The 25,917-nt window shown below is 39.4% G+C and overlaps 1 protein-coding gene across 1 annotated transcript; it reads left to right on the top strand.

Moving 5' to 3' along the window:
• Positions 1 to 4,713: 4,713 nt before the first annotated feature.
• mpzl1l (myelin protein zero-like 1 like) lies at positions 4,714 to 21,447 on the top strand. The gene is made up of 6 exons (XM_030069778.1): positions 4,714 to 4,879; positions 9,470 to 9,636; positions 11,635 to 11,845; positions 13,210 to 13,339; positions 16,224 to 16,329; positions 17,822 to 21,447. The coding sequence occupies exons 1-6, from the start codon at positions 4,807 to 4,809 to the stop codon at positions 17,921 to 17,923; spliced, it is 789 nt and encodes a 262-aa protein (XP_029925638.1). The 5' UTR covers positions 4,714 to 4,806; the 3' UTR covers positions 17,924 to 21,447.
• The last annotated feature ends 4,470 nt before the right edge of the window (positions 21,448 to 25,917 follow it).

The following is a 25,917-nucleotide window of genomic DNA, read 5'->3' as shown; positions in this document are numbered from 1 at the left end:
CATAAATATTCACCAGTTTATTGTGGCCATAGCCAAGATTGAACTTTTACTGAATCATTTGTCTACAATTGTCTTAATATGTTGCTGCATTGGAATGATTTGAAAGATTTTTTGAAAGACTTTTTCAAATTCTCAATCCCCTCATGGTATGTGAATATAAGTTAAGAATGAGATTGGTGTTTCTATTTGGGATCAGGGTTGAATTAACACTTTTAAGTGTGGCACACATGGTATGAAAGCTCCCACTGTGTACTATGCACTAAATAGTATTCAGTAGAAATACACAAAAGGTAACCAACACAATCTAATCTCAAATCCTATATATAAGAATCAGCCAACAGGTGATTTACCGTATCGCAGATTAAACCTTTAAAAGTTTATCATCCACCAGAAATGTATTTATGATTTTGACACTTTACTGGTGATTAGCAGTTCAGCACCGAGTCAAAAGTTCACAGTCTGAGCTTTCACAGATGACTTTTATCATTCCAATTTAATGGGACGAATCAAAGCGTTTTTATTATAATGTTCAAAGTGCTTTAAATCTGATCTGTGCTAGCGCTAGACCGATATATCTATATATATCTATATCTATATATCTATATATATGTATATATGTGTGTATATATATGTATATATCGGTCTGATATTGGCTTTTTGTTAAAAAAAAAATTTTAAAAAATCATGTATTGGCCAGTCTATGTCATCCATTTCAATTTGATGAGGGTTCCTCCCCCTTTTTTTGTTCACTAAACAAGCTGCAGGGGTGCCAGTCTGTCAAACCTTTAATGTACCACCTAAATGAATTTCATTAGCATGGGTTTCAGTGGAGAGTTTTAGTGTCCAGTCTAAATGCTGTTTCAGTGGCTCTTCAACACTGACAAGAATAAAATTTTAGCAGAAGCAGTGAGCACTTGTCATTTTTGGGCCTCTTTTGGCATGAAAATGGTCAAAAGATGTTCAGTTGGTTGTCGGTTGAATCATCTGCACCTGCGAAACAAGGTAATTCATTTAAACCTTTATGTTGTGTATGAATGCTGACAGAAATTGTCTTTTTTTCATTAAAGAAAAGCACTAACAGCTTGATACAATAGTCAGTTCAATAACTTCTTACTAACGTAATTAAACCATTAATGTAATAACAATGTGCACTGTACAGCATAATAATCCAGTTAACATAATAAATTCCTGCAAATGTAATAAAAGGTGCTAACCATTAATTTAATTTTTTCAGACAATTGTAAGTTGGTGAGAGGCTGGATGGTCCTGAAACATTTGACACATGGGCGTTATCTAGTCAAAGATTTATGGAAGTAGTTTAATTCATCTGTGATGAGAAATCTGTATTTCTTGAGATTTACCTATAAAGAACATGGCATAGGACACCAAATATGTCATGTCACAGACTCACACGAATACACCTGTGAATTTTTTGCTCGAGTTGAAAAATTTCAACTCACGCACAATCTGCAAATTACTGAATTTCGCATATTTGGGTCATTCTCAATGTTCTCAAATTTGCATAATTTTCACATGTGAATTTGCGTCTGTTTGTGTCTTTGCATTGACTGTGTGTAATTGCACCACATGAAAAAAATACGTCATGTGTCTGAACACACAATTAGATACTGAAGGCTGTAGGGTGCAAAAAACATCTTGCAAAATAGATGTAAACAGCCATTTATTACCTCTTAACATGGTGTACAAAATATGTTTTGAAGCGGTACTTATATCTTATCACCTCATGATAATCCTTACATTTACATTTCTTTACCTAGTGTTTATCATATGGTAGCTTTGGCAACAGGCAAAGGTGGTATGCCTTTGCCTGTTCTGCATAAACACATGCAGATAGGCTGAGGTGCTAGAAGACTGATGACATGGGCAAAAGTGCCACTGCAACATGTGTTTCTATACCGTGTTAGAAGTTGATAAATGTTTGTATTGACATGTGCTGTGGTGAACACTGGATCACCACAGGGCTGCGTCTTAAGTCCCTTACTGTTCACTCTGCTGACGCATGACTGCTCCGCCAGGTGGGACAGCAGCCACATCATTAAATTCGTGGATGATACAATGGTGGTCGGCCTCATCAGCAATGGAGAGGAGGATGCCTACAGACGGGAGGTGGAGCAGCTGCTTGTATCATAACCTCTCCTTGGTACAAAGAAGACCAAAAAGATGATTATTGATTTCAGGAAGAACAGCTCCAATCACCAGCCACTGACCATTAAGGGGTCTGTGGTAGAGAGGGTCAAGAGCACCAAGTTCCTGGGGGTTCTGCTTACAGAGGCCCTCAGCACGAGCTGCAGTACCACCTCCATCATCAAGAGGGCCCCGCAGCAGCTTCACCCTCTCCGCAGGCTGAAGAGGGCAAACCTCTCCACATCAGCCGTAACCATGTTCTATCAGGGAACCACAGAGAGCCTGCTTACTTATTGTGTCACCTCATGGTTCGGGAACAGCACTATGGTGGAGAGGAAACAACTGGACAGGGTCAGGAAGACGTCTGAGAGAATAATTGGAGCTTTGCTGCCACCAATGATGGGCATTTACCATCAACGCTGCATCCGCAGGGCCCGCAGCATCATCAAGGACCCCTCCCAAAGCCTGTTCTCACCTATGCAGTCCGGGAGGAGATACATGTGCATTAGGTGCAGGACCACCAGGCTGTTGAACAGTTTTTACCCCCAGGCGGTCACACTCCTGAACTCACATCATATTGAACCACCTCACAATTAGAGCACAGTATTATGGGCACCAGAAGAACGCACACTCACACTCACTCACACCAAGAGTGATGGGCAATTGACTCTTTACATTTTATTGTCTTTTTTAACTCATTTATTTATTTATTCTGACACTTGACTGGAATCCGTCTTTGTTAATGAAGTGTGGGTTTTTCATATTGAGAAACGCAATTTCGTTTTGTACGCATGTCAATTAAATACATATGAACTGACAATAAAGGTATCTTAATCTTAATCTTATTTTGCAAGACAGCTTTTGGCCCAAAAGCCCTTCCATCTTAAGAAAGCACCCCTTTAATGCCAACTCCCATGATTAGTCAATCTTGGGAGTGGTAATAGCACTAGTTGTATACATCGATGCACACTGGTTTTATTGGCTTTTTATCATCTATTTATCATCTGGGCGCTATTTATTTATTTATTATCTGTTCGATGCACACTGGTTTTATTGGTTTTTTGCACATTGTTTTTTTGCACATTGGTACTTAGATCTTTAGATCTCGAGGGTCATCTTTATTCTTTATTCTTTATTTTTGATTTACTTATTCTTTATTTTTGATTTACTTAATCTTGTACTCTGTGGATACTGCTGGAAACTGTGAATTTCCTTCGGGATGAATAAAGTATCTACACTATATTACCAAAAGTATTCACTCACCCATTCAAATGATCAGAATCAGGTGTCCTAATCACTTGGCCTGGCCACAGGTGTATAAAATCAAGCACTCAGGCATGCAGACTGTGAAACAAGACATTTGTGAAAGAATGGGCCGCTCTCAGGAGCTCAGTGAATTCCAGCGTGGAACTGTCATAGGATGCCACCTGTGCAACAAATCCAGTCGTGAAATTTCCTCGCTCCTAAATATTCCACAGTCAACTGTCAGCTCTATTATAACAAAATGGAAGCGTTTGGGAACAACAGCAACTCAGCCACGAAGTGGTAGGCCACGTAAAGTGACGGAGAGGGGTCAGCGGATGCTGAAGCGCATAGTGCAAAGAGGTCGCCGACTTTCTGCACAGTCAATTGCTACAGAGCTACAAACTTCATGTGACCTTCAGATTAGCCCAAGTACAGTACGCAGAGAGCTTCATGGAATGGGTTTCCATGGCCGAGCAGCTGCAGCCAAGCCACACATCACCAAGTGCAATGCAAAGCGTCGGATGCAATGGTGTAAAGCACGCCGCCACTGGCCTCTAGAGCAGTGGAGACGCGTTCTCTGGAGTGATGAATCACGCTTTTCCATCTGGCAATCTGATGGACGAGTCTGGGTTTGGAGGTTGCCAGGAGAACGGTACATTTCAGACTGCATTGTGCCGACTGTGAAATTTGGTGGAGGAGGAATTATGGTGTGGGGTTGTTTTTCAGGAGCTGGGCTTGGCCCCTTAGTTCCAGTGAAAGGAACTTTGAATGCTTCAGGATACCAAAACATTTTGGACAATTCCATGCTCCCAACCTTGTGGGAACAGTTTGGAGCGGGCCCCTTCCTCTTCCAACATGACTGTGCACCAGTGCACAAAGCAAGGTCCATAAAGACATGGATGACAGAGTCTGGTGTGGATGAACTTGACTGGCCTGCACAGAGTCCTGACCTGAACCCGATAGAACACCTTTGGGATGAATTAGAGCGGAGACTGAGAGCCAGGCCTTCTCGACCAACATCAGTGTGTGACCTCACCAATGCGCTTTTGGAAGAATGGTCAAAAATTCCTATAAACACTCTCCTCAACCTTGTGGACAGTCTTCCCAGAAGAGTTGAAGCTGTAATAGCTGCAAAAGGTGGACCGACATCATATTGAACTCTATGGGTTAGGAATGGGATGGCACTTCAGTTCATAGTATGAGTAAAGGCAGGTGAGCGAATACTTTTGGTAATATAGTGTATCTATCTATCTATCTATCTATCTATCTATCTACTACACCTGTAGGGGCAGTATTCCACTTGTGGTGCGTCACATCCGCTGTTACACATTCCCACGAAGAAGAACAAACCTGGCTGCTGGAGTGGAAAAAAAAAGGAAACAGAGCTGAGGAAGTACTCCTGTTTACAACAACATTATGGAGCCAAAATGTCTAAACACCATCTTTAACTGTGCTCTGTTGACTGGACTGACGTTATGTGTTTTATTCGGTGAGTACCGCACGCGAAGATGTGCACCTGCATGCGGAAAGGCTTCATTTGGAGCTGAAATGTTGGCTTGAATGTCAGGTTAGCTCGCCGCCGTTAGCATTATCTCCACATCTCCTGCACGGTGAGACCTTCACGCCGAACCTCGTTCACAAACCTGGGAAATGAGTGTGGCGTCGCCCGTCGGCAACAGCAGACCGATAGAACAGGGTTTAAAGCATTTTCTACGAACTGTTAGGGAGTTTTGATCAATTCGGCATAGAAATTGAGCCACCAGGCAGTTTTGTGTCTTAATAAACTCACCAGCACTTGGTTCACACCGCCCTTTACGCTGCGTTTCGGTGGCGGATCACGGTGCGGACAACAGGAAATCAGCGGATACAAGTTGAAATTGTATTGAAATGACAAAAGCTGGGTTTGCTGGATTTGTGCCGAATTGAACAGCGAGACCTATTCATGTAATTTAAGTTTGAAGCATTGCTCTGCTGCATCAGAAGGTGTGGCAATAAACGAGGCCACGTTGAAGTGACATATTTCCGTGTGGGCTTTGGTTCTGTGTGACGGGAAGCTTCTTCAGCTAACCAGACACACGGGATAACAATAGACACTGTCATTTTATTGCTTATCCTCAGTTAAACGTTATTGAATCAATACACAACTTCATGGCGTATAACATTTACCATAATTAAGGTTTTCATTTTAATTTTGTAGTCATGTTGATAACAGCAGCTCGATTGTTAGCCATGTGGCTAACGCTAGCCTCTGCAGCGTAGATGAGTCGCTTGGTGCCCCTTTTTCCTTGATGGGCATCTTTTCCCTTATCAAGATAGTGAAGGGACTGAAATACACCAGGGTTACACATGGCTGTTTTTTTCTCCTACGTTGTCTGCCACATGTCACTGGTGCAGTGTGGCTTAACATGCTGTATGTGGCGTGTCATTTACAGACCTGTCGCTGATGCCTGGATATTTAATTTAGATAGATAGATAGATAGATAGATACTTTATTCATCCCGAAGGAAATTCACAGTTTTCAGCAGTATCCACAGAGTACAAGATTAAGTAAATCAAAAATAAAGAATAAGTAAATCAAAAATAAAGAATAAAAGATGACCCTGGAGATCTAAAGATCTAAGTACCAATGTGCAAAAAAGAACAATGTGCAAAAAACCAATAAAACCAGTGTGCATCGATGTATACAATGTGCATAGATGAGGGCAATGTGCAAATTTACAGTATAAACAGATGATAAATAAATAAATAGCACCCGATGATAAATAGATGATAAAAAGCCAATAAAACCAGTGTGCATCGATGTATACAAACATTATGTTATAGACAGTACAGTACAGCACTTTACATCGCTGCAGAAGTCTAAACCGTGTAAACCAAAATATAGGAATGATTCGCACTTGGAGCTCCATTAGGATTCATTGCAGAGCCAACACAAGGCTGATTGATTTTCTCTCTTTTTGATAAAAAAAGACGTGCAGTAAATGGTATTACATTTGGTTGAGATATTCACGTGTAAATTTAATTGAAATAGCTGAAACTACACAGTCTGTGACAGCCTAGAAGGATCACAACAAAATTGTATATAGGAGCACACGCCCTCTTCACCCATCACTGAGTGGTTACACACTCAAACCACACAGAAAAACTGAGGGAAAGTCAATAGAAATTGGAAGAAGTGCATCAGTATTAATACATACGCTTAACAGAACCTGTTAGCACAGAGCCCACATGACGGGGGAATAGAAGAGGTTCATGAGATGCAAGCCATGGCTTAAAAAAGCAGTTTGCATTCCTTAGTTTTTGTTTTCAATTCCAGATCTTCTTCTGAATCAGATAACCTGAATCAGATGTAAGGATGCCTGTCCAACAGACAGACTTGTTGCCACACTTTTTCTGCTGTGTCAGTATCTGGCAGAGATTCCTGTTTCGAGTGCAGAAGTGAGACTCATGGCTCTGTGTTTGCAATCGGGTGTTAAACTTTAACTTGACTCTTCACAGGTTATCAGAGATGTGTGTGCAATTGCCCATCGCTCTGTTAAAGGTGAACGTGATGGGTTAGGGTTAGAGACTCACGTGTTGCCCTTTCCCAGTGTGATTTGACTTGACACACCCCACTGAAAACTGGCAAGGAATATATAAAGAAGTAATTTATAATATCCTGTTTTAAGTTGAAATCACAGTTAAGCTGCATAATCTATTTGACACATTGATGAGCTTCTTGTTTGATTGATATTTGCAGGCTTTCAGTTTGGCATTAGATAGGCATAGCTATCTATTTAAAATGCTCTCTACATGCTGTTGTTACCCTTTATATACCAATACTTAACACCTGAGCTTATAATTAAACAGTTCCAGCAGCACAAGTGTTGGTTTGTACTGTTAGCTACCGTTTGTAAAATTGTCAAATGTCTGAGGCAAGGTTGGACATTGCATTTAGGGGGCAGAAGACATTAGTTTTTATGCAGCGGCCACACTTATACTTTGATTTCAGTTCATTTCTAATGAGAGTTGTCTATTGTCCAGACAGGGCTGATGATGCATCTGTCTCTGTCTGCAAAATGTCTATCCAGTTGAACGTGTTGTGGATGGGCAAATTCCCGCCGTCAGGTTAACCATGTCGTAGCATTCCCACGTACAGAACACTATGACTCATGGAAGAATTACAGAAACAAAGATAAAACAGAAAATGGCTGGCATTTTATTTGTATGGCCAGTTTGTCCAACGTCTTTTTCCATTTTTTTTCCCCTTTTAAGTAGCACTGCTTGAGCAAAGCCTTCTTTGCATGTTGTCCTTACCTCTGCTGTGCCCACGACATTTATGCTCAAAAAATAACCTGCGCAGAAACCTGTCCTTGTTTCTGCTGGATCAATGTGGCTGCCAGCTAATTGTTTAAGCAAAAAGCAAATGAGACGTTTCTGTGGCCAGGTGCCAGGTTTCTGTTAACATGGCCCTCTGCTTGGATGGCTGGAAATTAGGTGGACGCTCCTGGTTCTCAGCGTCCGCCTAATTTCCAAAACATTTGTAAAACTGAGGGTTTTCAAATATACACATTTCCTACTATAAACAGATGCCGCTATGACTAATTTTTAGAATGAAATACAGAATGACACCTCGTCTCTTATGACCGGTTTGTCCATTGCTCTACGAGAAAGCAAATTCTCTGTCCTGACATGTTGCGTGTTGACTTGGAAATCTACCAGGTTTTGTTCACTCCAGCATTTCAATGGAAAGGGAGTTTCGGTTGCCCTTAAGGTGGGAAATTGCCTGATCCCTTCTTCCAGATTATCAACTGTGGCTCCCGCTCACACATGTGACATGTGACATGTGATCCTGACACTGCGCTAAACGCACTGTAAAATACACTTGGAATTTATTGCAATAGTAAATAACAGCTAACCTTTACCCCGTGCCAGCTTCACCCTACACTTGTCTCATTTATTGTTTTAATATCATGTTACAAAACAGTTTGAATTTCTTCCTCCTCACTGATTTTACTGCAACATTTTGGAGTTCTCACTTGTATGTATAGATAAGCAAGTAGGTTTCAGAGGCCTTTCCACCTCGCCAAATATACAATTTGTAGTTTGTGTTGGTGTTTTTTCTTTTCTTTTCTTTCTTTTTTTTTTTTTTTTTTTAAATTGATCCAAAAATTGTCAGCTGTCAGCAACTTCAGTCGAAACTGCAGGAGTTGGGAGGCGACTGCTTCATCCCACTGAGGAAAAGTGCCTTCTGTCAGTCTGTCTTCTCAGTTGGTGCCTCACAGGACTGGAGCTCTGTGCCAGTGTATATCCGACAACTTCAGACATTTATCATTTAATTCCCTTTTCAGACATTGCCTTACTGATTATCAGATTGGTCAGCACTTACCCATATGCTCCCATCTGTCATCGCCCTGTTAATGCCATTGTCTTTTATCTGCTGAATCTGCTGCTTTTTTTTAATCTTGATATTGAATGTACTAGTTACAGATGTTGTTTTTGTGGGGTAACGGCTCTGTGATCCATGTGGTTTTTACATGTTGCTTCCCTGTGTGTCTGACTTCCATCCATATGTGTCTCTTTACACCGCTCAAAGTCATCCTATGCCTTTCACATTCTCCGTGGTATCAAGTCCTGTTTAACCGCACCATTTATTTATTATACGCTGGTGTCATTCATGTGCCATTTGCTTCATGGTAGCCACTGTGCTACATACTACCCTTTCCAATTGATTTCATCAAATCATTTCAGCTGTATGAAAATGATGACACTGTCAGTATACTAGTACTACTTTGTACTATTGTTACCATTTGTATTGTAATTCCATAATGATGCTGTGTTTTGTCTTGTACTTACTTTATTACTACTTACTTTTAGGAAGCTTGTGTAAGATCTAGCCAGGGAATGCAGATCAAATCTTGCCTTTTCACTAATTCTGGCACATTTACAGCAATGTTTACAAATGTGCACTGTTTTATTTAAAAACAAAAAAAATAATAAAAAAAAAAATCATTGAGCCCAGAGGTTGACAGACATGCTGTGCTTCTTATAAGTCAGTAAAACCAGAAAGTTTCACAGTGTTCCTTCATTTTATTAACAGGTACAAAACCCACATCGGCAGTGGACATACACGCCCCTGCTGAGGTGATTGTGGAGAACGGCACCACAGGAATCCTTAAATGTACCTTCAAGTCCAAAGAGGTGGTTAGCAGCGCAGCCACTGTGACCTGGAGTTTCCGGTCAAGCCGATCCGAGACTCCGTCCTCTGTAAGTCCAGCTCGGTCTTATCTGCTCTCTGAAGATTTCCCAGAGCCTCAGGATGTTTTCCTAGTATTGTTTCAGCCCACCGACACTTGGAGAGAGGTTTTAGCTGCTGCTCGGGTTTTATGGGCCACATGATAATGAGAACACAATTTGCAAGTCTTCAGTTTGAGTTTAATATGATGGATTGCAATTTTAATTTACAGTAGATACAGTCAAGTTCTCTATCTATATGAATATCGCATACTTTCAATAAGACATAGTCTTTTGATCTTAGTTTTGTTTTTGGAATCTTTTTGGGGGTTTTGTCTTGCTTGTGCTCAATATTTTTATTTCCTCCTTTTGTGTTTAACTAATCTTGTTTCTTCACTTCATTAAAGCACTCTGCTTGTGTATAAGCAGTGCATTGTTTCCAATGCCATGTTAAAATTTCATTGGTTTGCCCAAATAATGTAACAGCAGGCAAAAACTATTTATTTTGGTGCCATGATGCACAAAACTGGCGACTCTCGCTAAAGCAATTATCAGACAAAATTTCATGTTGCGTGCTGGAAGTGTGTCAGTGGACTACAGTGACCATAATCCTCTGCACCTATCAGACACAAACTGAATGAAGAGACAAGATTGAAATGTAGCCGTTAAATAAAAGTGTGATAGTTAACCAGTATTCCAGTTTTCATGAGCTTACACCGCATTTTACAGATTTTACTGCCTGAAAAATTCACACTGGGTTTGCTAAATGATATGCCACCCAACTAAACTGACAGCCAGTTGCATAGACTGTCACTGTAAAAATGTATTACTATTATTTTTAAGTTATTATTCTATCTGTAATTAAGTTTGAAGTGAACTGAGACATAGCACTAAACATTTGACTTTTTTTTGGGTAAAATATAAAATAATTGTTAGGGAGCAACTGCTGTCATGTGGAATCTGGAAAGACTGGTGTACTGCAAATCATATTCCCTCCAAAATACCCTCTCCTTCCTGATTTACAGATCAGTCAAGCGGGGTTGGGTTGCTGTCTGTCTGCTGTTATCTCCAACAAGCATAATGACATTGCCTAAGGCTATTTCAGTCGCAGAAGAGTCAGGCCAGCAATACTTGCCAGATCAAGATGATATATATGAAAAAGATCAAGCCCAGATACTTGAAGCTGTCTTGTTCAAGCTAACCTTATTTTGCAAAGGCTCAATAATATCCAACTATCACTCTTATCGTAGATTTTGTTCAATTCAGGAATGTGTCTGCATTTTGAGTCGGACCAAATGTGTGAGCTGCTGAAAAAGCTAAGACCACACACCTTGATGTTTGAATTGGACTGTTACAGAGCACCATGACGCCTGTAGATTATCTGTTTTCTTTCATATGCTGAAAAGAGAACTTGAATTTGTTAGGTTTGTGCAAAAGCATCTTCTTTCCATGAACCTTGATCATCGCCAGCTGTCACGGCTTTATTACGTAAAAGCAGAAGTCAGTTGCGCTCAAAAAGGATTCAGTCATGAGATTTTTTTTTGCCTCTAAGAACCTTTAAAGTCCCTCTCCAGGCATTGATGAAACCACTGAAAAAGATCATCTCTGATCATCAGTGTCACATAATTAGTAGTTTTTTTTTTTCTGTGAAAGACCATCTCTTCAGGCCTTAAAATGGCTTAGAAATACCCCACACACACACCCCCGCTCCCTCACCACCTGTTCGCACACCGGCTCATGTTATACTGAAAGCTAAAAATTTTAATTTATACAGTACAAACTTTGATGAGATGAGGATGTTTTATACCATATCTATTGTATGCAACCCATTTAAAAGTGAAAATGATGTTAGTGATAGTCCACTTGGTAGCCAGTACAGATCAATGCCTTGACTTTCTGCAGTTTTGCTAAAGAGGCTGGTTTGTATTGCAGAATATTAACAGAATAGGGAAATATATGGATATGAAATTTACTCAACTGAGGCATGGAGTCCTTTCCACACTGGTGATTTTAATTTCCTCTTTTCTGTAGATTTTTTACTTCAGCAATGGGAAGGAATTTCCAGGGCCGCCTGAGTTCAAAGACAGAGTGCAGTTTATTGGTGACCTCAACAGGAAGGACGCCTCGATACAGCTGAGCCAGGCTCAGTTCAGCGACAACGGCACCTACTACTGTGACGTGAAGAACCCCCCAGATATAATTGGAACACCGGCTCGAACAGAGCTCAGAGTCGTTCTGAAAGGTGAATAGTTTCATCTTCAGTGGTTTGCTTTATGTTTCAAATAGATGCAGTTATGCAGGCTTCCATGTTCTTTTGATGAAAAAGGGCCTTTTCTTTTTCTATGATGGAAATGAAGTTGAATTCTACCATAATACATTAGAAGCTACACATGTCATCAGTGCCTCTTTAAAGCATCATCATATTGGCAAAAATTTAAGTTGTCATAATTAAAATGAATATACTTTGGCTGTGTACCAACAAAAACTTGTAAAAAAAAAAAAATATATATATATATTATTACTACTTGTATAATCATAATCAAAGAAAAAAAAAAATCGGTGCAGGAAATTACCCCAAGAGTCAAGCATACATGACTGCATCTGTGCTAGGCATTTAATATTATATCTTTCTTTGCTATATCTGTTCTTTTGATGAAAACCGTCTGGAACACGTGGACTTGAAATCAGAGCTGAATCAGATCTGCTCCGAGCCACATAATTAATGCTATGCAGGGAACAGGAGTTACTTTTAATGAGAGCAGTGCTAATAATACTAGCTGAGACGCAGCCAACTTAGTTTAAACAGCAGTTACCATAGCCCTGCAGCAACACCTGCCAGTTGAGGCAATAAATCAACACTTTCACAATATTGAATCTGATGTCATTCATAAATAAGAGGATTTTTTTTTTTTTCATTTCAGTTTTTCATTTGCTTGTCTCCCAGGGATGCTTTCCTGAGCTTCCCAGAGTTGCTCAACTTCCTCCTGGTCGACAAAACACGTCCTCACATTGATGGGGATCGTCCCTTTTGTGGTTTCTAAAGCTTCCATTGGCCACTTTTCTGGGACGGCAATAAAAAAATCCACCTTACCACCTTAAATTTAACTTTGCAACCCCGAACACAGCAAAGTCATAGCATTTTTGCAATGCAGTTTTTTTTGTATTTGGAGTGCATGGACTGTGCATGCATTGGAAAAAATAATGAAAAGTGGCAAATAACTCGATTTTTATAGTAATTTTAAATGCATCAGTGTCTAAAAATGTTTTTAGATATAATTAAGTGAACTCTTGCTTCCTCTGTTACTGGCAATGCTCAGAGCTGCACTTTGAGGTTATTAAGCATGAGAAGAAAGCCTGATCTGTTCACTGTGAACTTGCGTTTTTATCAGACTGATAAAATATGTATAAAATGTGATGTAACTGCGCTGAATGTCATGATGCCAAGCTGATCTTGGGTTGGAGAAAATGTGCTGAACTTAAGTTTGAGAGATTTAAAATGCCTTTTGGGCAACACGTTTGCCACAGTCTACTGGAATTTTTGAAGGAGCATGTCTTGATACAAATAGTACAAAAATATTTACTTTATATTTCTATGTTTTGGTCCAGAATCTCTTCCGCAGGACAACACTGCAGTTATAATTGGGGCAGTTTGTGGTGCTGTAATTGGAGTCATCCTCATTGGTGTTGTTACCTGCCTTATCATAAAGAGGCATCACACCCGCCATGATTATGAAGGGTAAGTGTATCATCATATTTGTTTTTGCATAAATCACAGTTAGCTGGTCATCATTGGCTCCTCTAGTGTTTAATCAGCTCATGTTAGCACAGCCAGACTGTATTTCAGTTTGCTACCTATGGGTTTCAGTGTACAGTGCAATCATGTTACAGTATTTACTCAATGCTCTCCTCATCTAATCCCAACCTTTCTATTAAACCATTTACCGGGTGCATTCAGTGGTTATCAAGTCAGGTCCAGTAAGGAATACACTTCCTTACTTAACTAAGGAATTGTATCTTTCCGTGTCAGTGCCTCATGTATGGAAAGGCAAGGCCTTTCTTTGGCCCCATTTGGTTGAATCTCTTTTGTTTTCTCAGTTACTTGTTTCTCTTACTGAGTCCGTGACATTTAATCAGCTGACCTTAACGCTTTGCTAACTCTTCTTGCATGGAAGTTGGGTTCACTATCTTCTTTTTTTAACCCCTGAGGACCAGTGTGTTTTGGCTGTTTAAATGATCTAATTTATTACTAATAAAGATTACAATTAACTAAGTCTGTGCCCTGAAAATTGACTAGTTGAATCATCAGTTGTAGACTTCCACAGTCGACTCAGAAGGAGCTACTGGGCAATGCAATATTACAGTAGAACTGGTAGATGGGCAATTAATTGTATAAATTAACTGGGGAATTATGGAGGACAGTATTGCAGCCACTCCACCCATAACCAACATGAAAACATGTCATATGCGAGTACGTGAAATCAAAACGTGTCTGCAGTACCAAAGAGGAGCTGATGCTGGAGGAAGAAAAATTAGGAGCACTATCCAGTGCCCCCGAAAACAGCATTAAATGGCCTACTCTGAGTCGACTCTGGAAATTGTTAGGTTGTTTCAGCCCAAATTTAACAAGTTTTTAAAGAGAAAACTGCACATAATACCATTATGTGCTTCAGCTGGGATGACCATGCTTGCCTCACATGCTTAATCCAGTCACACAGACCTATTCCATGGCTTGCAGTCCTAAAAGAATATCCACAGATTAAACCCGAAAATTTGAGTGGATGTCACAGTTTCACTCATTTACATGTAAATATTAGCACTCTATCCACAACCATATTGTCTTGCATTAAAGAATCAGTGTTAATAACATATCCTCTGTTAAAATACAAAAATAGTCCACACATAATCCACAAATATGATGGGGATTTTATCACTTAACCCAATGACATTCCACTGAAAGCATGATTCCTTTAAAATATACGTGTTTCGTCACAAGTTGGGCAGAATTATGAACAGAAAGGCATAAATACGGCCACTTCCAGATGATAATGACCAGTAGACAAAAGATCACTGATGTGACTTAGTCTTTTGACTCTGTTGCTCCAGTGAGCTCCTTACCAAAAAGTTTTATGGGTTTAAAATGTACAACAAATGTCATTGCATCTTGGGTAGCAGTGTCTTAAAGGAAATCATTCATAATTAACAGTTATTAATATATCATAAAAAAGTACTTTAAAAACTTATCGATAGGTGATGATATTGGTTGATAAATAGATGCTTGAGTACCCACGCTACAATTCCTACAGCTCTGTGATGTGCCAAAGGTGCAGGAAAGGTAAAAGGTCTGCAGCATTGGACACGGCATTTGCATTGCAAATCAGCGAGCAAGAACTGCAGGAGACTACAGGTTGAGCTGAAAGCAATATTTAACTAAAAGAATGGAGTCTGAATGAGGTGGAAAAACAGGTTTGAATTTCCGTCAATACTCATTATAGGTTTTAGGTTACATTTCAGTAGAACATTGTCCAGATATGGCTACAGTGATGTTAAATATTTCAGTAGAACAAGTGGTGGTCAAGTTTTCACCCATCAGGAGGTGTGACCTAACCAACTCATACTAACAAACGTGGAGTGTGTTTGCTTGATTTGAGTGAACTCCGGTCGTAAGATAACCCTTTACCCCTTATTCAGCTGTCCGCAAGTGTTTCGCTTAGCTTTTACTTATGTCAGAACTAATTTTTAGGTTTTCTGAGCCTATGAGCTACCATATTGGACTGAATGAAAGCACAAAGTAATCATTGGAGTTGCTGTTTGTTATGGTGCCAGTCACTTTCTTCCATTGCAGCATGCTTACACAACTAATTCCACGTCATGTAACCTGTTAATATCACGTCTCAGCTCATTGTCTAATATTCATTGTCCCTACGTGTTTGCTATTCACATTATTCACCTGAAACTAACAACTGTTTTCCGTGTCTGTCTCTGTCAACGGAGTGTCCGTTTACCACCAAACATTTTTGATGAGCATGCATGTTACTTATTTTGCGAAAAAGGATGGTCGTCCTCTTTCCTTATTTTAAATTTTCAGATTTTACACATTGGATTGATATGATATGATATAGAAGGATGAAGGTTTATTTAAGTCCAACCCATGTGGCTAAACTTGAGATTTAGACGAATGATTGTATTCATCTCCCACTGAAGAACTGCCTTTTGTACTGCACATAGTGCTTTTGCTAGAAGTGCACCAGTACCATTTTTTCAGAATGATACAAGCATTATGCAGATGGGCTGGAGCAATGCTGATCCAAGAATTACATAATTAACAGTCATTCATGCTGCTCCCATACTTGGGAGCTAGATCAGTGCCAGTCTCAATACTGCAGGTACTGTCGGTGCACCTCTAGCCCTTGCCCTGTCATTCCTTTCACTATCTTTGCCCAGCCATTGGGAGCTGTCATTCAAATTGCTCACATCCTCCGTGCATATGTGACCATCTCTCATTCTGTTTTGTCTGTCTCCCATTATTTGTGTTTGTCTCTTTGTCTGTGTTGCCATATATCTGTGCACCAATGATTCCTGAACTGCCCAAATTGCCTTGGCGAACCGTAAACCTAAACTAGATGTACATCCTTGGAAAGCGTGAGCTCTCATGCTCCACAACCACGAAAGAAGGTGGAGTCCAGCTTGGAGGGCTCCAGATGTAGCAGTCCCTCTGGTCCACTACAGGTAGGAGCTGGATGACCAAGAAATTCATGGGGTGCCAACATTTGTGGAGGTTTGCTGAGTTGTACCCTGTATTTGGTGTTTGGTTGCTCTGGTGTCGTATGGTGTTGTTCTGGTGTCCACAAACAACTTCACCTTCTCTGTGGTAAATTGAAATCAACATTTTTGAGTTGTTTATCCTTGTAGTCACTCAAATTCAAAAGCTGTAGAGAACTGTGGAAGCTTTTAATGTCCAGGATTTGTTTGGTCTGCACTTGCCAGGCAGAACTATTCATGAAACAAAGTCACATCTTGTAGGGGATGTAACAAGTGTCTTAGTCTCATCAGTTGTCTGTTGATGGCCAGCAACCACAGAAAATTCAGTTTCAGCTGTGGCCAACAAGCTTGCTGACCACCCACCCAATAAAGCTGCAGTAAGGCTGAGTTTTCCCAACTCACTCAGCCTCACTGCAAATGAATGGACTTCTGCTGACTTGTTAATGATGATGTGAAGAAAATCAACTGCTTTAAAAAAAAAAAAAAAAAAGATGATGGGGGAAAAAAACAACTAAAGACTAATGTTCCATGAGGCTAATTTGCAGAGCAAGAAGTACTGGGTGTGTAAGCCACACCAAGGCATCAAGCGAGAGCCAGGTGCCTTAGTTTGGTGCCTTTAGGCAGGTGTGCAGCCAGCAACTGCACTATGATGTGGATTGAGAACAACCGGACTGAGATGTTGTTGAGGAAGTGGTTTTGTCATGGTTACAGATGAACTCTGGAGCAGTTCGTTTGCAGCATGAACATTAACTGACCCAGATTCAACCCAACTACAGAAAGCACCTTGTCTTTTGGGCTGACACGGCTCCCATAGTGTTAGCAGCAAGCAGTTAGCAACATAGGAACCAAATAAAATGAGGGGTGACTTTGAGCAACAAGGAAAGACATTGCCTTCCTGGTATTTAGCTCAAACGAGCTCTTCAGTAATCAAGAAATGCAAAAGCTGCTGATGGCACTCCATGCCCATATTGGATAATGACTGGCTAACAATATCCTTTAAGTAAACACTTCCTTTCTCCGCTTCTTAACCTGGTGATATTTATCTTACCCCGGCCAATGAGCAGGCTGACAACATGTTAGAGGTGATCATAAGACGTTGCCTTGCAGTACAGTGTAATACAGACAGAGTAGGGAAGTGAAGCTGCTATCGTGTTATTGTAAATGAGATTTTTATTCCTTGTAAGTATCTTAGCGTTTCTCCCAACTTAAAGCTTAAATGCATCAGCCGAGACGACTTTACTAAAGTACAGATACACCCAAATCTGACATTATGAGATAAATCATAAGAAGTCTTTTCTTTAGCTTTGTTCCTGATGTAGATTTGGAAAAGCGAAGGTCTTCTGTATATTTTACTCCAGGCATTGCTATGTTTGGTTCTCATTATGATTTGACTTGCACCTATTTTTACATGTCACTGATCACACCTTTTCCATTCTGCGTTTCTTTGCTCTGTTCCCAGGGACCGGTGATATATGCCCAGCTGGATCACTCAGGCAGTAAAAACCCCAACTCATTCCGTAAGATGGAGCCAGTGGTCTATGCTGACATTCGGAAAAACTGAGGAGGACAGGGAGGAATTGGACCAAAAAAACAGTAAAGTAACAGACCTCTCGATCAGCTGCTCTTGGGATGGGAGGGAATACATTAACATGGATAAATTGGTGCAGATTTTTTTTTTTTTTTTTTAAATTCCTCTGAAAGCATTAAGCATTACATGTTACAATAATGTATTCGTACACTTTTTGTTGAGGAAAAAGCTGAAAGACCTTTGAAAACACTATCGTGAGCACACTAACCGCATGTTTGCTCAAGACCACATCAGCCTCAAGTTTGGTTTTGTAATACAGGGATTCAAATACCAGTTTTAATGCAGTCATGAATATCATTCCATATGTAAGGAGACTTTATTTTAATTTGCTGTGGTTTCACACCTCATCTAGCTCAAAAAAAAAAACAAAACACTTTCTAAAACTTAATACACTTGTCCATTTGACAGTTACATGGCTTTTTTTTCTTTCTTTCTTTTTTTTTTGAGGGAGGGTGATCTTAGAGTTAGATTCTACATTGTCAGCAGTATATTTGCATGCAATCATAATAACATCTACAAAATAAGCTTGGTACTCATTCACCAATAGTAAACCAGTAAAAAAAATAACAGTCATTGACATTGTATTACTGTGAATACTTAAAATTTCTGCTAGGTTCTAGCATGTTGTTGTGGTACCTTCAGAACACTGCCTTTCTCTGATTTTCTGTTTTTACCACTTTTCTTTCACCCACTGGTTTCTGCACCAGTAGTGGCTGCCATGAGCATCTGTCCTTATCTTCACTCTGAAAAATTGCATATGAACATTTAGGCGATGTAACCCAGATAAGAGTTTTTTCTTTGTGCTCTTGTGCATCATCGTAATGATCTCTAACAAGGAAGCCTCACTGCTGGTGTTAACAAAAGACGCTCGGGGCAGTTTCTAATCAGCGCGCTACTGTTTGTGAGTCGTTTGGAAATGTGCATGTTTTTTAAAATAAAAGAATGTTCAACTAAGAAGAAATATCTCTTTAGAAATGTTTGTTTCTACTAAAACTCGGAACAAATACAAAATACACTGTTAGCATGCAGTGCAGCATTATAACCATCATTATGAAAATAATCATGTTTTACTGTCTCTGCCTTAAAGAAGTGTTTGTTTTGTTTTGTTTTGGGTTTTTTTCCGAAATAGTGGGCCAAATATCTAATTATCAACTCCACTTCGATATTAGGTATGTACTTAACAGATGCTTTTCAGCTTTAAAATGCATTCCAAATTCACCATTTTGTTTGTCTTGAAGCAGTTAAAAGCCAAATGTATCTATCATGATTATGTTTGTCAATTGTTTGGTTACCTATGAGTATGGTATTTGTGTTGCATCCAGTTTAAATGCCTTTAGCTTCAGCTTGTGATTCCTCAATGCAGTAAAATTTAATTTTGACCTGTATTTGTATATATTTCTTGCTCCTGTAAGATATAGTGCTGTTTACTGTAACTCACACTCCTATGTCGTATGGCTATGGATGTCATGGCTTAGAAAAAGTCGTATGCTGTAGGGCTCCAGAAAGTTGGTGGCATGGTTAATGTTTTCTCTTTTAGTCTTAATTATTTGACACAAAGCCAATAGTCAGGACCAGCGTGTACAGCGCCTGCAGAAAACACTCGACCTCTCGACTTTTTCCGCATTTTGTGGTGTCACAGGTTTCACAAAGGAGTCAACTTCGATTTGTCAGCAGTCTACACAAAATATCTTATAATAACAAATAGCCTCATGAAGTTGCAAGTTTGATTGTAACAAGCTATTTTAAAACTGACTATAAACCAACTGCTGCACATGCTGCTGGCTTTTCAGAGGTAGATTTGATTGATTTTAGTGTTAATAGAACAGATAATTTCTCATTTTATTGCACCAAAGTCTTGAAAATGGTGGATTCTTCATTCATTTTTACCATACATGACACCAAATTGGACATCTGGGTGCCTCCAAATAATTCTTGCATGTTTTAATTAAATGAGGGGGCTAACTGCAAGCTAGCACTTTCACTATTTATTACTTCTTAGCTATCTGAAAGCTAGCACACGTTCTTCCCTGTGAGTGTTTTTATTTATTTTTATCATTGCCAAAGCTTTAATTTCAACTTCTTGTTTCAACTTTATATTTAGCTAGAAACCTCACTACTTTTGATATTTCAATACTTTTACTAAGCTTTTTGATACCTTTCTTAATTTTTGAGAATTATTCTGCTTTGTTGTCTGTCTGTCAGCGAACATGTTCAAATAATGAGCATGTACGCTGACGATGTGCCCGTTTCTGTAGGATTTATGTCATTTCTGTTGGACAGAAAAGTATAAAGGGGCTGAGCTTTTACTAACTGATGGAAACACAATCTTTCAAGATCTGCAGATCTTATTTAATCTCACTAATCTCTGCTCCCGTCAAATTTCAAACCACTTGAATTCATGAAACCATATAAGCTCAGCTGCCTCGATAAAACTCTGTAGTAGCTCTATAATACTTATTATTTTTGCCAATTCTACTCGACTCTGTCCCTGTGGTTGCACCAAATCTGTTATCAAGTTTGTATATTGTGTACTTTACCAAGTTCCTAGTAACTGGTTTAAATGGTTGGGACCTCTTTAGCCACAGTTTTCATTACACTTACAGCTGCTTACAGCGAGCCCACACATCTTCTCCAAGAAATGTACTTATGAGTTTAAGTTATTAACACAAGGAAGTTCACATGAATGTTTTTTCCCGGTCAGCAGCTTATTTTTACGATAAATTGTCACAAAACGCCACAAAATGCTAAAGACGTCAAGCGGTTCAGTACTTTCTGCGGGCGCCGTAGCCTTCCAGTTTCTTTTGTCTCAAAAGTTCCAGTCTTTTATTTATTTTATTATTTTTTTTGTTGTTGTTGTTGTTGTTTTTTGTTTTTTTGTTTTTTAGCTATCATGGCTCTCAAAGTATTGACCAGAAAAAACAAACTGTATGATACTGACAAAACATTAAATGCTGGTTGCCTTTCTTTGTTCTCGGTTGTGACTTGTTGCAGTGTTTAGTACCATGTAGAATTTGTGATGCTCTCTATAAATTATGACAGATTTCCAAACTGGCAAAGTTCAAATGCAACATGTTTGTGTCTGTGTTTTTAGGTTTGAATGAATGCAGATTGGTTGCAGAGTTCATTCCACTCATGATATGTCTTAAAGTGTGTGCTTTGTACTTTTGGATGGTAAATACTGTTTTGTTTGATTATTGTTTAGTATGTTATGTTATAAAATCTGCACTATGTCTTGCATATCAAAGACAACAAACGCCCTGTGATTTTTATTTTTTTCCCTTCATCTCCGAATGACCTTTGACTCCATTTAATGTCTTTAAAACTGGAATGTTGTACATTTAGTGCCTTTTACATTTCATCTGCTAACTTGAACATCTGCTCAATATAGAAAAGATAAGATTCATTTATTTTCCTTTTTATTGTTATGTATTTTTTTATACACATATCGCTTCTGTATCCACTGTTCAAATTTTATATAAAACCTATTCCTGGCCAATTTTCTGTGTGCTCATTATTTTACAGTCAATAGGTTTCCTAGCCTCTTTTTTTTTTTTTTAAACTACTGTACCTTATTAAAACAACTATCAAACTGTTTTTTTTAATCAACACATGAAGAAATGCTTTTACATGATTTAAAAGTGTACATAAAGTGTACATAATTTAATATTTTCCTTTTGTCTAAGGTATAAGGTATATATGTAGGGGAGACTGGGGTAAGTTGAGGCACCCCCTGTTGCTAGAAAACGGTAAAAAACATTGATCATTTGACCAAATATTTAGGAGGAAGGCATCGTTTCATGGAGTCTGTGAAGGTAAGAACCACATGGGTAAAGTGGTTAGACATTTATTTCCAAAAAAACATTTTTTACTCTTGAAAGTGAATTTAGTCTATCATCAGTTTCATGAGAATTGTGTTAAGACCAAAACAGATCATTTTAAATTTGTTTTATATATCAGTTGTGGTATCTTTGAGCTACAACATGAGGTCATAAACCTAGCATAAAAGTGCACCATTTTAGCTGTGGGGACTAAAAAAGTCAAAATGGTAGCTCTGGGGTAAGTTGAGCCATTTGGCCAGGGGTAAGTTGAGCCGGAGGCCCATACACTTAATAAGTGTATTTTGGCTGTAGCCGAAATGTCTTAAATATTAAATAAATATGAAATAATGAATGAATGAATAAATAAATGAATAAATAAATAAAATAATAAATATTAATTACTTATTAAGTGTATGGGGTAAGTGTATTTTGGTTCAATGTTCAAATGTGTTACGTTCATATGTTCATAACTGACCTTACTGTCAGCAAGGACACCAAGAAACTAGTGTTCTAGTGTTTCCAAAAACACAGCTGTTAATGTTCTCTTCCCAAGCGCACTTTAAGGCATGTTAAAATGTTACAAAACAGCTGTTTATTGTACCAGTTGAATTGTGTTTAATAAATAAAAATACACATGAATGTGAAGAAGTGACTGTTATTTAGGGAGGGAGAAGGTGAGATGGAGGTGGGGAGGAAGGTGGGGGGGTGAGTAGGGATACGGCTCAACTTACCCCGCTCCTATGCTCAACTTACTCCATACACGGGGTAAGTTGTGCCATGAGACCACTTTTTTTGGACATGCTATATTATGGAAACAGTTATGATTACAAACATTCTGTTTGTTTGAAGAGATGCAAAACATGCTGAAATATATGCAGATATATTAGTTAGCGACAAAACTATGATTGCCTTGATGTAGTGATCCTAAATATGAAAAATCGCTCATTACCCCAGTCTCCCCTATATATACACACACATATACATATATACACGTGTATATATGTATGTATATATACACGTGTATGTATATATACACTACTCACAAAAAGTTAGGGATATTTGGCTTTTGGGTGAAATTTATGGAAAATGTAAAAAGTTCACGCTACAGTGATATTATATCATGAACGTAGGGCATTTAAGTAGAAGCATACACTGGTGATTTCCTCATCTGAAACAATTTCTTGAAACAAAAGCCAACAACAGTGGTAGGTATACCACAACAAAAAATGTCAGTGTCAATAACTTGTCATGTGCCCTTGAGCATCAATTACAGCTTGACAGCGACGTCTCATGCTGTTCACAAGTCGACTTATTGTCTGCTGAGGCATGGCATCCCACTCTTCTTGAAGGGCGGCCCTCAGGACATTGAGGTTCTGGGGTACAGAGCTCCGAGCCTCTACACGGCGACTCAGCTGATCCCATAGGTTTTCTATGGGATGCAGGTCTGAGAAAGTGCAGGCCACTCCATTTGAGGTACCCCAGTCTCCAGCAGCCGTTCCCTAATGATACGACCTCGATGAGCTGGAGCATTGTCCATGAAGATGAAATTAGGCCTGTGTTGTTCAATGACTGGATTAATGATGTTATTCAGGTAGCATGGGCTTGTCACTGTACCATTCACAAAGTGTAGGGCAGTTCTGTACTGACGTGTCGTCTTGGTCTCATGATGTCAAAATGTGAACAGCATGATGAGGAGGACTGTTTAAATGCCAATTCTAACTGAACCAGGAAATTTATTGGTTGATTCATGGATCAAACACCTGATGTGAATTTTGCCGTTAAGCTCCTTGTGTGTGTGTGTGTGTGTGTGTGTGTGTGAATGTGCGTGTGTGGGCAGGGTGGCCTGGTTACATGACTGACTCCTGGCCTGAAAAAGTCTCCCAGTCCGGCTCTGTTGACCAGAATCAAAAAGAAAAACAGCCTGTATGATACTGACAAAACATTAAATGCTGGTTGCCTTTCTTTGTTCTCGGTTGTGACTTGTCACAGTGTTTAGTACCACATAGAAGTTGTGATGCTCTCTATAAATTATGACAGATCCATCCTACACCTGCATTCACGGGAGGGAAGTCCGCACACAGCTTATGCTCCATAAAATTTTTTATTTGCTAAGGTGCAAAACACAACGTTTCGACCCAAACGGGTCTTCGTCAGGTGATGGTATTTCACACGTCCAGTGATTATATACAAGCCCATACAGGTCATGTGACTGGTGGGGTGATAGTGCCACCTGTTGCAAGTTAGCTGAAATATATGAATAAATAAAATCCCCATATCATAGACACACCTACATACATGCATACAATGTTAGAGCTTATATAATACATAATGTAGCACAATACATGTTAAGAAATTGTAGTGCAATTGTTAAACAATTGTTGAAAAATTGTAAGAAAACATTGTAGAAATACATTGTAGATAAACAAAGTGGAAAACATTATAGAAAAACATAGAAAGATGTGATAAAAGATATAGGCTTGGGCATTATCACACAAATCTAGATCTATAAGAAGGCAGAAATATCATAGTCCTCATTTGGGTGAAACTTCCACCCAGAGGAGGCAACAGTGAGGACTATGATATTTGCAGATTTGTGTGGACTTCCCTTAACCTTTTGCAAGGCGAGGTATTTTTTTTAGATAAAGCTATTGTGGCCTGTATCAGGAGCGGGCAGGAGCAGGAGCACATCTTGTAGATGCCTTCATGGTCTGGTGCAGTAAGTGCTGTCTCCACCTGAACACTGCCAAAACCAAAGAGATGGTGGTGGATTTCAGAAGGAGGAGGCCTCCCCATCTACCAGTCTCCATACAGGTGAGGTGGTGCACACCTACAAATATCTAGGGGTCCTTGTGGATGACAAGCTGGACTGGTCCCCTAACATCGACGCCCTCTACAGGAAGGGCCTACGGGCAGTGAGGTCCTTTGATGTGTGTGTAGAGATGATCACCATGTTCTCTCACACGGTGGTGGACAGTGCACTCTTCTTTTCTGCAGTGTGCTGGGGAGACAGCCTTACAGACAAAACCACCGAGCAATTGGACAAACTGGTCAAAAAAGCAGGCTCAGTGCTGGGCAGGAGACTGGAGCCGCTAAGATCTGTGGTGGAGAGGGGCACACTGAACAAACTGAAAGCTGTAATGGACAATAGCAGACAGCCTCTCCACAGCCTCCTGGAGCAAGAGAGGAGCAGCTGCAGCGGTCGGCTCCTCTCACTGCGCTGCAGAACTGAACCATTCAGGAGAACCTTCGTCCCCACAGCAATAAGTCTGTTCAACTCCTCCTGAATTCAGTCACACACTCACTCACACACACATCGCACATATCCCCTCTGCCACAACTGGACTGAACGATAGAGTGGGCAATTTTAATGTGAACTTTGTATTTTGCTATTTTGCACTTATTTTTTTTATCTTATTTTATCCTGTGTCTATCTCAATACCTCTTGTCTTGAATGAGTCTTGAATGAGCGACTGGATATTTGAATTTCCCTTCAGGAATGAATAAAGTTTTATCTATCTATCTATCTGTCTATCTATTGGACATCTGCTTAATATAGAAAAGATAAGATTCATTTATTTTCCTTTTTATCATTATGTATTTTTTATACACATATCGCTTCTGTATCCACTGTTCAAATTTTATATAAAACCTATTCCTGGCCAATTTTCTGTGTGCTTCTCATTATTTTACAGTCAGTAGGTTTCCCAGCCTCTTTTTCCCCCCTTAAAACTACTGTATTTTGTTTTTTGTTTATTTTTTCCTGATATTATGTCAGGCAAATCTATCTATCTATCTATCTATCTATCTATCTATCTATCTATCTACCTAATGTTCCTGGTCATTTTTTGCAAATTTGCTCATGGCCTTTCCCCTCATGTTTTTCAGAGAAATCATGTGAATTTGCCCAGGTTTCGAAGGGTTATGCAGTTAATCTCACTTAATCTCACCTCACTTTTTACATTCAACCAATGTCACAACTGTAAACAGTCAAACAGGAACCAGGCCAGGTGACTGCACAGGGCGCACAAATCCACTTTATTTATTCTAATCCTCCACCTAAACATTACTATTGTGTCTGATGTCTCAAGCTGCTGCATTTTCAGTTCAAATTCCTTGTAGGACAAATAAAGAAACCATCAGTCAGGGACT

Source organism: Myripristis murdjan, chromosome 14 (genome assembly GCF_902150065.1).
Source record: "Myripristis murdjan chromosome 14, fMyrMur1.1, whole genome shotgun sequence".
NCBI classification, from domain to species: Eukaryota; Metazoa; Chordata; class Actinopteri; order Holocentriformes; family Holocentridae; genus Myripristis; species Myripristis murdjan.
This window is presented reverse-complemented; position numbering and strand designations above follow the sequence as displayed.

Bases quoted from the DNA above. Each gene is read 5' to 3' on its own strand.
- mpzl1l (XM_030069778.1), top strand. From the start codon at position 4,807: ATGGAGCCAAAATGTCTAAACACCATCTTTAACTGTGCTCTGTTGACT. The intron at 4,880-9,469 runs GTGAGTACCGCA...TTTTATTAACAG, and splicing joins GACGTTATGTGTTTTATTCG to GTACAAAACCCACATCGGCA. The intron at 11,846-13,209 runs GTGAATAGTTTC...GTTTTGGTCCAG, and splicing joins GCTCAGAGTCGTTCTGAAAG to AATCTCTTCCGCAGGACAAC.